Raw genomic sequence first — 18,383 nt, forward strand, 5'->3', positions numbered from 1 at the left:
TTATGTGAGGCAAAGAGAGAAAGTATTTGATGTTTGAACATTCTGGTGGAGTTCAAGGGGAAATGGAATAGTTAAAGGGGAAGTTAATTGTTTTTTTGGCGTCATGGGTGGGACATAATACAAAACATAAGTAAATCAAAAAGTTAAAATAAGCAAACAATCTGTGAAAATACCTTCTACCATTAACTAAATTATGTACAATAGTTGAATGTCTCTCCACATGACAATTTTGGGTTGTTGACACAAGATAGAATAGAATTACAGCATTGCATTTAATTTTTTAAAAAAGAGATTAAGGGTCACTGTCATGGAATGCCTTCCTATACAGGGTGGACCAAAAGTCGCAATGCATAGGAAAATAAATTTTTGAAGTTTCCATATTTAGTTATTTTTTAACGTGTTCTTTTCTAATGCGTGTTCATCAAGAGTGGGAGAAACTTATTGCAAACCAATGGTAACCACGTAGAGCATATTATATGAATACATTGTTTCTTATCACAACATATTTATTTTTCCATTTTTCCTATGTATTGCGACTTTTGGTCCACCCTGTATATATATAGTATATATATATATGCTTGTAAAAACGACGGTGTTCCAAAATTCACATCATCCTACTTATTGAATTAGAAACCATACCTGTGCACTCTTAACATTAGCTGCCCGGCATCAGTGCTTGTTTTTCCCGGTGAACGGGTCAGCGACAGTCGCTAGAGTCGGTTATTAAAATTACAGTTTTCATATTGTGTACTAACCTTGACTACAGAAGGTGTTGAAAATGATGTCCCTCTGCTGCAACACATTCCTGGCATCTCCCAAGGAAATTGGCATTTACACGTGCAAGTTCGTCTACTGTAATTCTTCCGATTTTTCGTACAATACTCTCTTTTAACTCACGGATGGTGTGCGGATTGTCTTTGTATACTTTATTTCCCCATTTTTCTTTCCACTTTTATTCAGAACTGACCCTGTTACTCCAAACTTTTTTACGGGGTTTAATATAAGCGACTGTCGCGGACCCTTTCACAGGGAAAGACAAGCGCTGATGCCGGACCGCTTGCCGGCGAGTCTCGTAGCAAATGTCAGGGAATGCTCTGTATACATAAAAACTTCAAGCGTTGAAATCTGTAGTACTTACAACTGCAAGTTCTTCCTCAGGCGTGCTCCAGGTCCAGAAGTGCATCTTGTAGAATCCATATCTCACGGCCATCAGCAAGTTCCCTCTGTAGTAGTAGATGGCCCTGTACGTCAAGAAAGGAAAACTCTGTTTTTAATACAGAAACGCTTGTGAACTTTAGAAAGAATAATCAATTCAGGATAATGAATTGAGCCACATTCAATGTTGCCACATGAAGGGAAATTCCGAGCAAATTTTAAGGGAAATTCGATGGAATATATCAAAATCTCAGGGGGATTTGAAGACATCAAACTCAATATCAGAACAACATTCCATTAAGGTTCCATTTTTATACCCTTCGTATTTCTACTTACTTGAGTGTTTATAACACCCGTTTTTATAACATTTGCTGTTAATAGCGGCAATGAGGATGAATGATGAACTTATGAAATGGATGATGGTATATTCACAATTGTATACATTCACTCCAGACCAGGTTCGAACCTGAGACAGATAACGATAAGGCTGCATGAATGTCATTATTTAACATCTTCGGCCCCCCGCAAAATATACCAAAGGCCCTCTCCACCTACCTACCTTTACACACACACACACACACATATAATGTATGTTAGTCTGTGTGTAATTCTTGATCTCGTGTCGAAGGGAGGGCCTACAGGATGATTCAAAAGTCCCACCCCTATAGAAAGCAAAGGAGTTAGGCTGGGTACAATTGGTCATGATAGAAACAGGTTAGGCTTAGGGGGAACCACATTGGTGCGATCCAAGCGCACGGCCGCCATATTAAATTCAACTCATTTTTTTAAACTGTGATGTGATATGTAGCCTATATGACACTGTCTTCTCACACCTGGAAAATGATACGTTTGTTACGTACAATAATACAATCACACACTGCGGGGTTTTGCGGTTTTTAGATCCCGCACTGCATTTATCGTATATACAAACATGGGTCAATGAAATTCAGTGGCGCGAAACGGAAGAAAGTAACTGGAGTATAACTTCTTTGGGAGGAAGGGGGTGGGGTGCTAGCCAGACCCATATGTAACATATTCTCCGCTACCCGCCGACTTTCTATTTCTTTCTTGAGGAAAGCTGGTCCAAAGGAAGTTATACCTAAATTCCTAAAATTCCACTGGTCATATTGGTTCTTTTCATTAACCGTCAGTTAAATACAACGGAACATTTATTCAACTTTATTCTTAGTTGCCATTTTCATTTTCCCGACACTGTGTAAATCTAGAATTCTTCACGTCATTTCCCATCTAAGTGATTGTTTTTTGCATTTCTGGAATAAAAACTAAGAATTTCCGAGAAGTATCAGATACTTAACCAAACCTAACTCTGTAGCCTTGTTAAACTCGAAGGTTTATGGCTGCAGCAACATAGGCCTTCCATCTGTCCCTATCCTGGGCAAGATCAATTCAAACTTTTCCATCCTTACCGATTTCCTTTAGGTCCATCTCAACATTATTCCTTCATCTTCGTCTTTGCTTTCCTACAGGTCTCTTACCATCAGGTCTCCCGACATGAATCCTGTAAACTCTTCTTTCCTCTCCCATTCGTGCCCTTCAAAGTCTTCTTGATTTAATTATTCTAATAATATCTGGACATGAATACAAATTATGTAGTTCTAAATTATGTAACCTTCTCCACTCACCTGTCTCCTCATTTCTTTTGGGTCCAAATATTTTTCTAAGGATTTTATATTTTCAAATTCTCTTAATTTATGTTAATATAATGGACCAAGCTTCACATCCATATAATACTACAGGCAAAATTAATGTTTTGTATATTTTAACAAGCACGTTACCTTAAGTGGGGATTTGGCGGAATGGCGACCCGAACCTACCTTTCCGTTTCTGCTTGCTCGAGCAAAGTGTTCCTCAAACTGATTCCATCCAGAGTGATGTCAGTGGGAACCTCGGCTCCCGCCAATTCCAAAATGGTTTGGAACAAGTCCATGTGCGTTCCAAGCTGCAAGGAAAGAGTCAAATTGAGAACATTCACTTCATTGATCTCTGTAATCATTTTTGATTAGCGTTTGTTCCCTGTACTTTATGTTTTAAAATACATAACTTTACAGTACTTTTTCAGAAATGCATGCATTTATGTTAATGAAGTTTCAAACTTATTTTTTTCCTTCTAAGTAACGAAGAACGCTATTTTAAAGTTCATTTCAGCGAGCAGTAACGGCGCTAGATAAGATGCATGGGCAGGCAAAGGGAAAGGGAGGGTAGGAACGTGTTATGTACCCTAAATACCACACAAATAATGGGTATTTGGTCATTTATTTATCTAGTTTTCCTTGTTTTCTGGTGGGGGGGGGGGTTAATAAGTTGTAACAATCCCCTGGTTCACTTTGATACTTTCAGTTGATTTTAAATGTATTATTTTACATGTAAAGAAACACCGATACTGCAGGGGTCGATTTTTTTTAAAATTCACGATGAAGATGAGGGATGATATGATGAAATTGATGAAGGGACACTCACAAAGAACATTCATATCCAGGCAGGGATTCGAATCCGGAACCTCTTGCGCCGTACGTGCTGTGCTATCCACACCGCTACGGAGGTTGGCTTATTCACTCAACAGCAGTGGGTTCCAAAACTAGGGCGGCAAGGTGCCAAAACTGGGAGGCAAAGACAGTTTTCTTTCCCTTGTAGATAAGGTTTAGCATGGTGCGGGTGGGCAACAGTGTCAAAAAGTAGGGGGGCAACTGCACTCCTCGCCCTCCTAATCGCCGCCACTGCTCAAGAGCATTGCTGATGTCACCATCTCGCCGCAGAAATGTCTTGATTCGAGTCCCCGTCAGGTCATTGCAGCCGTTCTAATTGTTCTGGATCATATACAGGGTGGGCCATATTGATGGGACACATTTCAAATGCATATGTGGAGCATGTAGGAAGCAACATTTGTTACCAAATATACGAAAACAGTGCCAAAGGACGGGAGTTTTACACTGTGTTCAGTGTTTGAAGATTGCATCCCTGAGATGGACACCACCTGGACGAGAACATTCTTTGGCTCTTAACAGTCATGTTTAGCATAGTTTTGCGCAGGGTTTCGGCTGGGATGGCCGCTCTCTCCCTTCGGATGTTGTCCTTCAGTTCATCGATGGTAGTGGGCCTTGTGGTGTACACCTTGTCCTTTAGGTAACCCCACAGGAAGTAGTCCGGTGGAGTTAGATCCGGGGATCTGGATGGCCAATGGATATCACCAAATCTCGAGATAAGCCGTCCCGGGAAGTGTTGTCGAAGGGTTGTCATTGACGCTACTGCTGTATGACTAGTGGCACCATCCTGCTGCAGCCACATGTCCCTTACGCCAAGCCGTCTCATTTCGGGTATGAAGAATGTTTTCTTAGGCACTTAATCTGCTGTCTTTCACGGCACTTCAAATCCATGTTTTCACGCTACAGTTTCAAAATTTCAATTATGCGAGCCTTTCCAGAAATCTCAGGGAGGGCAAGTGCCCCCCCCCCCCACCTAAAGGACAAGGTGTACACCACAAGGCCCACTACCATCGATGAACTGAAGGACAACATCCGAAGGGAGAGAGCGGCCATCCCAGCCGAAACCCTGCGCAAAACTATGCTAAACATGACTGTTAAGAGCCAAAGAATGTTCTCGTCCAGGTGGTGTCCATCTCAGGGATGCAATCTTCAAACACTGAACACAGTGTAAAACTCCCGTCCTTTGGCAGTGTTTTCGTATATTTGGTAACAAATGTTGCTTCCTAAATGCTCCACATATGCATTTGAAATGTGTCCCATCAATATGGCCCACCCATTATATATATAATGTAATCATATCATCATTAATCATATCATCATTAATCATCGTCACAATTAGCCTAAAAGTGTATAAAAGCAACGCCATGTAATGAAACACACAGCATAAAACATGACTTCTATTTTACCGCAGTAAACATACTTACTACTCAGTCACTACCTGAATCATGCCGCTGTGTAAAAAATCATTTGCGCACTCCGAAAGTCTAACAGCTTAAACATACATCTCAGCAAATCTAAGGACTCTTGACTGAAGCGAAAAATTTGGGCTACATCCTGTGTCTGGAATCTATGGAGCATGGTCTCGCATAACGGTAAAGAAGGGGAGAAAGTAGTGGACGGAGAAAAACAGTGGACGCTGCTGCAAATGGCTGGTAGCTGCAGCAGCGTTCTCCCTAGATTCACTCACTTCCCCTCTCACGAGTTCATTGGTTGAGCCTCTCTTGAGTCCTACTTGCACAGAGAACTTGTTTTCATTCGTTTGCTCCGGACAGAGTGTAGTCATTTTTTAACTTGAAAAAAAAAAAGCTTTTGATCTTACTTGCTTAGATATAATTCCTGCCGGAATAGTCCCAGGCCACCATGCAATTCCAGGAACACGCATTCCTCCTTCAAATGTTGTTTGCTTGCCACACAAGAGAGGGCCGTTGCTACCACCTAGTAAGAAAAAGCATAAGCGTCGTTACTTTTGAATTACGGGCGAGGCATTCTCTATAATACACCGGTATCTTAAGCCCGCATCACACGGAACTGGATATCCACTAGGTATGCCCAGTAGCGAAGCGTAGTCTTACGAAGGAGGCAAGCAATGTTTCAGTACAACAAAACATGTAGTACAACGACATGCCGAGGGGAAAGATTCAAGGTTTATAGCCTCATTTACCCAGTCGCTGGATTTGTCAAAATATCGTAATAAAGTGACTGTACTAAAAATAAACCATATGATCCGCAAACGTCACATTTACTTTTTTTAAAAAATCCAGGTAACGTTATTCATATGATATTAAACTTTTGCATATGCGAACTTTCCGCATACGACTAAAGGGAGACGGAATTTCTTACTTACTTATTAGTACCTTTATTTGTTCATTATTATTTAATATGGTCAAACGGTGACCAAACCCATTTAGATTTAAAAAAATGGAAATCATTTGTTTATTTTACGCTGCATGATGTAATTTAGTATTTTTGGGCACCCTAAAAACCGCATTGGAGTAACTTAAACACTAAATAAAAAGTTAAACACAAACAATAAAAAATTCATTTCAAAGCAAAGAAACACATGCATAGACGATGTACTCACCACAATAAATTTCAAACTCTTGGTCCATTGGATGCCACCCTTTGGAAATGTCGCACAAAGCCCCTTGGGCTAACTTGTTTTTAAGTCCGGTAAATGCGGTGTTGGTATCTCTCTCGAGCTAAACGAAGCAATTTTCAATTGCTCAATAATACACCCGCACTTCACATCAACCGTTCCTAAATACGCGTTCATTCCGATAAATTCACAGCACAAAACACGAAGCAACAAACACTCACACTATCCCACGCGCTTTCCACAACTGCAAGCATCCACACAAGATCACTTTGAAAATCTCTGAAACAACAGAAAGTGATACCAACCTATTTCCTGAATTTTTTTTATCCGTCACAAAAGATATATCAGTTTGGAGATAAAAATTACGCGGAGGAATTAGAATCATTTCAGCAGAACAAGTATGTACATTAATATTTAAGTAATAAAGTGTCATTCAATGGCGTGCCCGGGGCGAAGGGGGGGGTGGATGGTAGACATAACCCCCTTTTGGCCCAGTATATCTAAGAAAAAACGTCAAAGGAAGGAAAAGATGACAAAATGGGGACCGTAAAAAGACCCTGGGAACACCACTTGCGTCATAATAATAGAACTTAAAACATATTCGGGCCTCCCCGATGGCGCAGTGGTAGTGTCGTCGCCTTGTAATCAAGGGGTTCCGGGTTCGATACCCGGTGAAGGCACAAGTGTTTCAGATCTCATTTTAAACTGTAGGTCCAGTCCCGATTAGCCTTACTGTGCATAAAGTGGACTTAAAACAACAAATCAATCAATCAATCATTAAAACATATTCTTGTGCTCATAATATGCAGAATGTATACGATTTACTTCTATGCCATGTACAAATATCAGTAGATAGTTCTTTCTCAGATAGCTTTATTTTCACCCCAAGTTTTATTCAAAAGCAGTCAATTTATTGATTGTAAAATTTGTGAAAGAGCTCACTTGAATTACTGCGTAAATAATTTGGCAGTTGCAAACACTGGTAGCGGTCAACACTTCTGGCGTAATTTGAGCTGGACCGACCAGGAAGCAGGGTGCAGGACCAAGGTCCGTCCAATCTTCCCTCCCTCCCTGAGAAAACTCTTCACGGGGGTGCAGAAATTCCACTGCCCCAACTCCCAATGTCAACTTTTTTTACGCGTTTTACATTCGCGAAATCTAAAATAATTTGTAATATAATATGATATATATATGGAATTTAGAACAGTGATAATAACTTCTTTTAGTTATTTTATGACTAACAATTATTATTATATTTGCGATCTTGTTTACGTGTTCATGAAGACAAATATTCGTTACTAGCTTTTGCTGGCAACGTACCCATAGATGAATCCTTCTGCTTTCGGTTGAACTCGGCTATTTTCGGGAATCACGCAAGCTCGGAAAGCACAGCTTTTTGTAGAAGCTTTGTGGACGGGTTCCACCACAATTTCACGCTTCGCCACGTGACTCCTTCGGAGGCCTTATTTTCCCGCAGAACGGCTGCAAGCATTGAGGCTGGTGCTTGCTACAGAGCTGCTGGGGGAGTTTGCGGCCGCATTTTTTCGCGAAATCGAGTGCGATGGAAACTAAATACGGTTAGAACATTAAGTACATTAAATGATATTCGAATTATGCAAGCAGTGCTTGCATTGCTTGTACTATATCTTTGCATCTGGGTATGCCCTAGTTGGCGCTGGACTGGCTACCAATTTGCTAGTTTTCGACTCACACGATACTTATCAGCGTACTTGTCGATAGACTTTTGTTCCCATACGAGGGAAGTTGTAATGGCGGCTGCGTGAGATGTAAACAATGTATCACTTCACATTTTTAAAAGTCGATAACTATTCAACTGAGAGGAATAACATTTCATATAAAACGTTATTAGGTACAAAACAATGGCGCTGCTTAAATACATACTTTACAACGTTTACTGTACACGTATGGAAGAATATTTTAGTTCTTTCAAATGTAAACACCGTGCACTCAGCATAGATGGTGTAACTCAATGCGCCTTTCATGTATACGTAATGTATACGTTATACATTGCTGGAGTAACACTCGGAAACCACAGACAAAAGCGCTCCTGGTGCACACTCACAGATTATCTTTACATGGCGAAACTTTGCTCTGATTGGCTGTTCCACAGAATCCAGTCGAGGAAAGCAAGTAGCAATTAGAACATGTCCTATTCCTCAAAACCAGTCAAGCAGTCAGCTAGGCGGCCATGATTGCTACTTAGAAAGTTAGTTCAGCACCAAGTAGGGTATTTCAACTAGAAATCCAGTTCCGTGTGATAGGGGCTTTACGCATTACATTCTTCCATATTAATGTGGCACTAGCTTACGCAGGATTTTTTCGGAGGGGGTTGGAATTGTAAAGATGGATAGATGCATTCTATGGGGATAACGACAATAAAATATTTCGTAATTATCATTGTAACCTTTGTGTTAAATGTTTTTCAAAGAACAAATTGCCATCGTGGGTTATTTTAAGGGGGGTTGAATTCACAATCTTGTTTTTCCACGAGTTCTTTGGAAAAAATTTATTTTTCAAAATTTCGGTGGGGCTCTAGCCCTGTCAGCTCACCGCTACCTACGCCAGTTAACGGGGGTGGGGGGGCGTGTCCTCACCTGTCGCCCTGGTAATGCTACATTCACTCATTCTCCCTCCCTCTCTCGCTCTCACTCTCTACACACACACACAATTAGAGACAATGCTATTTCATTTTCAAATTTTGTCAGTATTTATTTAATGTAACTGTGTAGTGGTAACCTTGTAATCTAGAGCTCCCGTATTCGATCCCAGGTAAAGGCATATGCAAGAGGATCGCTTCCATCAATTGACCCACCCAAGCAACCGCGTCTAATCCCTGATTCAAGCACAAGGAAGCAGCACTAGCCACTAAAGATGGCTTGCAAAGTTGTAAAAAACAGCTAGGGAAACGTTTTGAAATGAAATCATTACCAATTACCATATTGTTTGTCGACTAGGGCCGCGCCGTTGTCCGACGTGAAAAACACAAAGGTATTGTCGCCTATTCCAGCATCCTTCACTGCCTGCAAGATTTCCCCCACGGCATCATCTAGTTCTCGAACGGCGTTCCCATATCGTCCTGAAAAGAAATTAGTAACACAGGTGTATCATAATTGGGTAAACAATTTTAAGAATTTATTTCTACTAAACTATATGAAAAACAACCATGATATTTGTTGTGTATCAATCAGTAACACTTGAAGTTTCTATAAATGTGGACAAATTTTCAATGTGGCTTCCATCAGTTATGCGACACACATCCCATCGATTTTCTAGCTCTTGCCACACTTTTCCCAAGAACTCCTCGTCCTCTTATTCTCACCTTAAGCCACATCGCTCAAAATCATGCTCGGCTATCTTCAACCCTAAAGAGCGAACTGAACTCATCAAAATAATGCCCCACTCTTGTTCTCCATGACTTAGTTCCAGAAAATACCAAAAAAAATTACTCGATGTTGTGTTCACTCTGTGTATATGAATCGTATTATGCTTTTCATGAACTGGATCTAACATCTTTTTTTATTATTATTCAATAAATATTCAATTTTTTTAAAAAAATCGTTAATTTCCTTGCCAGGACAGTTGTTTTAATGCAAATTAAACGTAAGCTAGATAGTAAATACGTACTCTTGCATATCTATTCTTTGCTATTCCTTTAATAATAATAATAACAATATTAATTAATTTACATATTTTAATAAAATTTTGAATATACCTACAAATTATGTCAAAGTATTAATTATAAACATTTATATTACTATTGTTAACATGATTTCCGAGACGCTTCGTTCGGACTCCTCCCAAAATGAATTTCTAATCAATTCAATGTTGCCAAATGTTACACAACTTATTATAGTTAAAAACATTATCAAACATTGTACATCAACGAAATACACATTTGAGGTTTAAAGACATATATGGGCACATACAAAATTTAACAGAAGAGGGGAGTCGCAGTATACGATTTCACTCACCTCTTCTGCTGGATTCGGTGTAATCTTCAGAACAGAAGACGGGTGCGTGAGTTGAGTCGGGTGTCCAGTACAAGAAGAACGGTCGATCTAGAGCAACTTGTTCATTGATAAAAACTATAGCTTCCTCCTTATACAGATAAGTAAGGTTAGATAACCCATTGGTTTCATTATATAGTATTGGGAATTCTTCATAGAATCTGAAAACAAAAAAACATGCTTAGTTCAACCACAGGGTTAAAGAAATATCTGTGTAATGATATTATTTCATTAATTCGCTAAAAATATTCTTGATTCTTATAATGCTTCATGATGAATTGTTTGTACACTCACCGGCAATAAAAATGGGGCACCTATATCCAGAAATGCTCGCTTCCCTGCAAGGCGTTATGTGTGTTGTATAACTCCACGGCGGTAGTAGAAGTTGCCATTGAAAATTTGCTATTAAAATCCACATAGGGCCCTAGAGTTATGCAACACACAAAACGCCTTGCAGGGAAGAGAGTACTTCAGAATCTACATAGGTGTCCCATTTTTATTGCCGGCGAGTGTACTTTTAACTCCCATATTTGTTTTTATTATATACACCAGGCCCGTACCCAGGATTTTTTTGAGGGAGGGGCCAAATCCGAAAATGTGTTTATATATATATATATATATATATATATATATATATATATATAAGAGAGAGAGAGAAAGATATTACAAAATAATTGATATGTTTAATGATAGATCATTATTTGCCCGACCCTGTGGCCGAGTGGTTAGCACATCGCGCTGCGACGCCAAGAGTCCCGGGTTCGAATCCCGGTCGGGCTTGGTTGTTTGTGAATGTCCATTCATCAATTTCATCATTTCATCATTCATCTCCATCTTCGCAAATTAGCCAAGAGGCACAAAACGCGAAGTAAAATAAACTAAATCAAATAGATCATTATTTAATTCTTTCTCTCTGTTAATAATATAAATAAACTTTCGTACTTTTATCAGTCTTGCATTCGTGTTTTATGTTTATTTTTTGTATATTGCTAAGTTCCGTACCAGAATTTCTTTAAGGTGGAGGCGTAGATTCGAATATATGGAACAAAGAGAAGATCAGAAATATTGTGAAGTTGATTGAATTAGAATTTCCTTTAATTTTCTTAGTCGACCTCCGTGGCGAAGTGGTTAGCAGAGCGCGCTACAACGCCAGGGGTTCCGGGTTCGATTCCCGGGTAAGGCATGGGTATTTGTGATTGTCTGTCCTGAAAAAGTCCTGTAATAGAAATGTGAATGAAATGATATGAGTGAATGTGATGGGGGAAGCTTCCGCTTAGGGGGCTTTCCTTTTAAATAATAAAAAAAAAAGGTGGTTAGCACATCGCGCTGCGACGCCAAGGGTCCCGGGTTCGAATCCCGGTCGGGCTTGGTTGTTTGTGAATGTCCATTCATCAATTTCATCATTTCATCATTCATCCCCATCTTCGCAAATTAGCCAAGAGGCACAAAACGCGAAGTAAAATAAACTAAATCAAATAGATCATTATTTAATTCTTTCTCTCTGTTAATAATATAAATAAACTTTCGTACTTTTATCAGTCTTGCATTCGTGTTTTATGTTTATTTTTTGTATATTGCTAAGTTCCGTACCAGAATTTATTTAAGGTGGAGGCGTAGATTCGAATATATGGAACAAAGAGAAGATCAGAAATATTGTGAAGTTGATTGAATTAGAATTTCCTTTAATTTTCTTATACCAGCGCCATTGAAAAGTCATGATAATTCTATGTTTAGAAAGTAATATATTTACAAATTAAATGTTGCGCATTAGCAATATTGTTACAATATAGAACATGTTTAAATGTAAGTTAACAAAAAAAAGAAACATTTTTGCATCACGACTGCAGTTCGAATAAAGTCGGGACAGGAATTAAAAGTAATGGACTGTCCCGACTAAATCGCTAAATCGGACATCTGGGAGCCTTGTATCAATGATTACAAAACTAAAACTACCCAATATTGCAATCTACATAACAAACATTGATTTATGCAGGAACAAAATTGAATATTTTACAAATTTGCAAAATTGGCGATGTTATTTTCGTAGCTTTTTATAGGTTCACATTTAAATATTTATGGTTCGAGGGGGGGAGCATGGTCCCCATGGCCCCTCCCCTGGGTACGGGCCTGATATACACCCACGTTTCAGAGCCCCGTTCTTTCTCGGTCTTCAGTGTAGTGTAATTGATATATGTATATAGGAAGACCACCAACACAGGATTAGTTTGGGGGAAGCAGTCAGTATGAGTGGTAATGCCTGGGACTGGGAAGATTATTGTATATGACTTAATATCCTTGGTGAAAACTGTGAGCTAAATACAGATTGCCAAACAAGCTTTTATTATTTATTTACACAATTTTACAAATATGTTATAATACCGAATCTTTATGCAGAAGTAAGTGCACCTCCGTGGCGAAGTGGTTACCACAGCGTGCTACGACGCCAGAAGTCCCTAGTTCGAATCCTGGTCTGGACATGGATGTTTGTGAATGTCCCTTCATTCATCATATCACTCATATTCATTGTCGCGATTAGCCAAAAGTGTCAGAAAAGCGACGTTAAATAACAAAAATCTAATCAAATTTACGCGGCAATAAGATAAAATGTCTAAAGCTTATTATGATAAAAGCAGAAAAAAATAGATATTGTAGAATACCAAGTATAAAAATGATAATTGGATAATACCAAAACTTACAATAATTTAGATTTTTTAGTTGTCGAGTTCGTTTTTTTAAAGTTCACTTTATGCGCAGAAAGACTAATCGGAATTGGACCCACAGTGCAAAGTGGGATCCGAACTTACTATATGCCTCCACGGGATATCGAACCCGGGATATCAGTTTCTTTGTTTGTTTGTTTTTGTTTTATCACAAAATGATACGTTTGATAAACTCATCCGTAAGTGGTCACGGGTTCGAATCGTCCACCAGGATGCATTCTCAAAACCAAGGGCTAGAGCAGTGCTCGAAGTGAGGGAGGGGGAAGTGTTATCCCCTAGCTAGGAAAATTTTCGCAAATCATCCCCCCTGCTGTCTCATTGTCATCATGTTAAATCATAGCAGCATCCCTCCAGCTAACTTCAAGTCTCGACCAAACGTCCCTCCAGCTAACAATTTCCACTTGAAGCGTTGCACCAGAGTTCCAAAGAATATATTAGAGTAACGGGTGGAAATAAAATCCCATATATCTATAAATGTTTGCTAATTCGGATACATTAGATACTCGGATTCGTTTATTTTTATGTCGAAAATGCCACCTCTATTAGACAATAGTGCGTGCTAAATGTAATCATAGGCGTCTATGCATGTGTATACAACCCCCTACACATGTGAGTGTTACCGGTAATGAAAAATAATTGTTTACATTTTTAATATTTACAATTTACATCTTGAAATTTGTCGTTTAGGTTTTATTACTGGAGGTATTCAACGGTACAATCGTGCAGCGAGTGCTGGAATTTTCGTCATTAACCCTGCGCACACATATTGCAATCAAATACACTATTAAAATGAAAGTAAAAAGTTTTCGTACTTATCCGATAAGGCCCGAACACCTCTCACTCGTTTATTTCCTTAATTTTTGCATTGATAATTACCTATTCTGCATTGCGGAAGATTCTTTAAGGTGTAGTTATGCCTTTATCCATAAAATAGTGTCAACTTTTCATATTACGAGTCATTATTTGTCTTCCTTGTTACGCTTGGGTAACAGACAATATGGTGTGCACTCGTCATGGATCAACGCGCGTCGTGCTTGTGTTTTGTCGATTTGTAGTGGGTATGCAGTGTTTCAACCTTCTTAACCGAAAAATACCTACTTTCGTGTTCATTATGTCATCACAAACCATTGACGGATAGCCCCAAAAACCATTCACGATAGCCCCAAAAACCATTGACGGATAGCCCCAAAAACCATTGACGGATAGCCCCAAAAACCATTGACAGATAGCCCCAAAAACCATTCACGATAGCCCCAGGGACCATTTCGGGCAAGGTTAGGTTAGGTTGGGTTAGGTTAGCATAGTTTAAAAAAAATATCGTAAAAAAAAGGCACATTTGGAAACACTGGCGAGACCGCTTGACTTTCGACGCTCGCACCATCTGCACGTACATAATGGAAACAACGGCCTAATGTTACAGAAGATGCAAGTTCCTTACGTAACAAGTGATTATTTCTTGTTCTGCAGCATTCTATGGTGAAGTTTTCAGTTTCCGCGAGAGAAAATATCTCCAAGAACTTCGACAATGCTACAGAAACTGATTTCAGTAAGTAGTTTCTCCTGTAAATTTGAAGAAATCTGTTTGGGCGATATCGGATAGTTACCAAAGTTTTACCCAACATGCTTACCTTCCTATCATTTTGTCATCTCTAAATACTGCTATATTTGGAGTGTCTATGTCGTCGTACGGACCAAAGTGAACATTCGGAGATCCGAACCACTCGTGGAAACCATGCTTCAGAGGTAGATATTGCTCACGGTGACCCAAGTGCCTGGAAATTAGAAGCGCCATGTTTTAAATTCACCTGATTCATTCTGTTTAGATGCAACAATTCATGCAAGTTGATAAGTATTGATAAGCCTACTTGATCAAGACTTAGGAGAGAGAGAGAGAGAGAGGATAGGTGAGAGTAATGATGTTATCGAGAGACTAGAATTCTCGAAATTCGTAAAGAGACCAAGGAGGCTATGTAAAAATCGAGACAGACCGTGACCAGACCCTTCGAGACTTCTCTGACAAGACCGAGAACGAGACAGAACCCTGTAAAATCTTGAAAGACTTGTCCGAGACACTCGATCTCGTTCGGAAATTTGGCCTGTGAATACATGTGATACATGAAAATTATGTCTAAACAAAATCTACTTTACTTCACCACTTCTCAAAGTGAATTGATTAAAATCAGGTGATTTTTTTTTTTAAAAAAATGAAATGAACCACTTTAAATAAATAATTTATAGAATAATGTACATAAGGATCTTGTAGATATCAGAATCACATTTCGTGAAAGTACATTAATCTTGTAATAATTTAATGGTTTATATTAGGCTCTAAGAAAGAAAGAGAAAGGAAACAATTGAAACTTACACGAAAGGAAATGTAAAGTATTATGTCAACTGTAAACACACATTTCTCTTGATTTAAAATTCAATATTTTTTATGTGCAAAAATAGCAAACATTTTGTGTAGAAAAATATACAAAATACTAATCATGTTAAACCGAAAATCTGTAATCTGTAATTAAAATAAACATGGCAGCTGATATCTTGCAAACTATCATTAAAAAATTACAATTTTTTTACAACTACAAAGACTATAAAAATATATTATGTTGCATCCAAAATGTTATATTTTCACTGGAAGAAAAGTTTCTGAAATTATTATAGGCTGATTAACACTCAACGAACATTTCCATAGTAGGTTCATATATACAATATCAGAAACAGAAAAATGTATAATTACATATATATTTTTATTTACGTACTTTAATCAAACTGTTCAAATATTTTACAGGGCCGTTTACTGGAAAAAAACTTTCTACAAAAAACATACATCTATATGTATGGTACCAAAACCATGCAAGCAATTTTAAGCGTGGTTTAAAACAAATCGATTTAAATTAAAAAAATCATCAAAAATGTTTGTTTTTTAAAAAAATAAAAATCATTATTTTTATCCACCCTACTACTTCGTCAGACATGCCAAGCGAATCTCTATACTTACATGATAATTTACCGATAACTCTCAGATATATTTTGTTTATACTTAGTAATTACAAAATCAATCCATTGGTGGCAGTCGTGAGCCTGCGTATTCAGAATAAAATTCCGTTCTTCAATTAATCGTAGCGTCGAAACGAGGTGTCAAATAGAAAAACTGAATTAACAAAACTTATTTGCCTTAATGACCTCTAGTATACACCGAACATTTGAACAATTATGCACTCTCTGTGTTGTTTTATACTATGTATTTCGAGACGAGAGAGAGAGAGAAATGCAATGTATTTTTGCTGTAAGAGAACAAGAAAGGAAGATAGGAGAGAATATAAAATGGGGGAACACAATACATGAGAAAATGAAATTTAGATAGCGAAAAGAGAGAAAGGTAATATGTGGAAAAGAGAACGTGAAATCAAAGAGAAAATCAAATTAACTGGAATCTCGCTATAATGAGTTAAAACAGAGGAATAGATGAAAAGACCGACTGATAAATTGAAAAACAATTCGAATATGGATATGGTGGGAGAGAAGCGTGAAATTTCCGTGTCACAAGTCTGCAGGTTTCTAGGGTGGAAATTTTCCGTTGGCCGCGTCTCCAAATGCCCTCTCGTGTAATTCCGAGTCTCTTCGTTTAGCTCCGGCAAGCGTCATCCTCGGCCCCGCAGTAGCCGAGTATGGAAAATGTTCCCTGCCTCTCAGTGGGCGATTAGCTTTAGATCGCACGGCCAGGGCGGGACAACTGAGATTGTAGGAAGAAAGAGATTGAGGGGGGAAGGAGGAGGGGAAGGATATCCAGCACATATCTCATACTGGTGTTGCAGAATATAATTAAATATCTGAACCCTTTTGTCTCTTTGGAGGGTCATTGAATTGTAAAAGAGTCAGATTACCACCTTTTCAACTTAAAAAAAGTTTTAGTATTTCTCCATTTCCAATGGAAGCAGGAACTACAGAACTTTATATAATATTTTTCGAGATATTGCTAATATCACGCAAAATCTAGATTGGAAAGCATAGTACGTGTGATTATAATAAAATTGTGAAAATTTGAAACTCCTTACCATTTCCCTACAATTTTGTTCGTGTAGCCTGCTTCAGCTAGAATTTCTGGAAATAGCACTTCGGTGTCTGGAATCCCATCAACGATATTCTGGGGTGTATAAGCTGTGAAAAAAGAAAATAATAAATGCTTAGATTCGTTCTTTCCCAACTCTCTTTTTTTTTTCAGAAGAAAAGATATTGCATTGCACCGTGCCATATAGAAGGGTGGAAGTACATCCTCACCTCATACATTCTGAAGTTGAAGGGATCAGCACCACGTACCGACTGCTTTTACTCTGCCCCCTAAACCCATTGAGAAGAGCCCCAGAGCCAATTTATGCAGAGACATAGGAGGAAAAGTCACAACTTAGATCACCAATCTGAATCGAATCCATATCCCCCACGTGGCAGTCAGTCGCCCTACCGACATTATTTCAGTTATACTCAGATACTTTATTCGGTGTCAATTGTACTCGCTTAATTTCTTCTTTTCTATTTAATTATTCTTCTCTTTGAAATTTAAAGTGAAAATTATTATCTGTATCTGCAGCGACATTGAAAATTTATTGCATGGATACACATAGACATGCACATAAACATTGATTTCTTGTAATTTTCATAACAGTGTAATTAATATCTAACATAATGAAAATATTAATTCTCACATATACCAATAGGTAAACTTCAATTACGAACGTAACGATAACTATATGAACTAGGACTACGTAATACCACCATCCTCCGTGGTGGAATGGACAGTTTAACATAATATAAACCCAGGGGTCCTAGATTCGAACCCTGGATAATGTATTGCGTCATCCACTTCATCAGTATTTCATGTCCAGGGGTGCCCATTCCCCCACAAGGCCTATGACGCACTCCCCCCAAAAAGGTAGAACATTCCCCCACCCTTTATGTCGAATTATTTACTCAAATAATTTTGGTCAGACAGAATTTGCGGAACAATATAATACACACATATTTAAGCAATATGTATATGTTTACCTTAGGTACTTTCGGCTCATTTTCATGTTTGTTAACATAAAACGTACAAAACTGCTCAGGCTCACTGCCGTTGTTAGTGTAATGAACCTTATTCTTAGCAGTTTGTCTGCTTGACTAACCTTGTATTAATGCGAACATCACGTCGCCCCCTTTCCAAACCGATTCTAAAGACATGAGAAGTGGTGTTTCATTTCAACTGTACATAATAACCATAACTAAAAATCAATAACAAGTCAATCAAAGAAACGATCCCCCATTTTTTTGTGTAGATAATAGAATTTGTACACAATTTGTCCCCCCCTCCAAAAAAAAATTTCCATGACGCAGGCGCGTCATTAAT

General features: G+C 38.4%; 2 protein-coding genes across 2 annotated transcripts in view; one reads left to right on the plus strand and one right to left on the minus strand.

The window, feature by feature from the left end:
* LOC145979975 (uncharacterized) overlaps positions 1-18,383 on the plus strand; it is a 54,750-nt gene that overhangs the window by 26,791 nt on the left and 9,576 nt on the right. The window lies entirely within an intron of this gene.
* LOC145979974 (N-acetylgalactosamine-6-sulfatase-like) overlaps positions 1-18,383 on the minus strand; it is a 57,447-nt gene that overhangs the window by 21,010 nt on the left and 18,054 nt on the right. The window contains exons 4-10 of the mRNA XM_083112913.1: positions 17,059-17,161; positions 14,629-14,772; positions 10,245-10,441; positions 9,209-9,349; positions 5,476-5,591; positions 2,991-3,115; positions 1,139-1,241 (exon numbers count right to left, since the gene is read on the minus strand). Coding sequence (XP_082969039.1) covers positions 1,139-1,241; positions 2,991-3,115; positions 5,476-5,591; positions 9,209-9,349; positions 10,245-10,441; positions 14,629-14,772; positions 17,059-17,161 — 929 coding nt within the window. The remainder of the gene's footprint in view (positions 1-1,138; positions 1,242-2,990; positions 3,116-5,475; positions 5,592-9,208; positions 9,350-10,244; positions 10,442-14,628; positions 14,773-17,058; positions 17,162-18,383) is intronic.

This window comes from Lepisma saccharinum, chromosome 27 (assembly GCF_977018435.1).
Source record: "Lepisma saccharinum chromosome 27, izLepSacc3.1, whole genome shotgun sequence".
Classification (NCBI taxonomy): Eukaryota; Metazoa; Arthropoda; class Insecta; order Zygentoma; family Lepismatidae; genus Lepisma; species Lepisma saccharinum.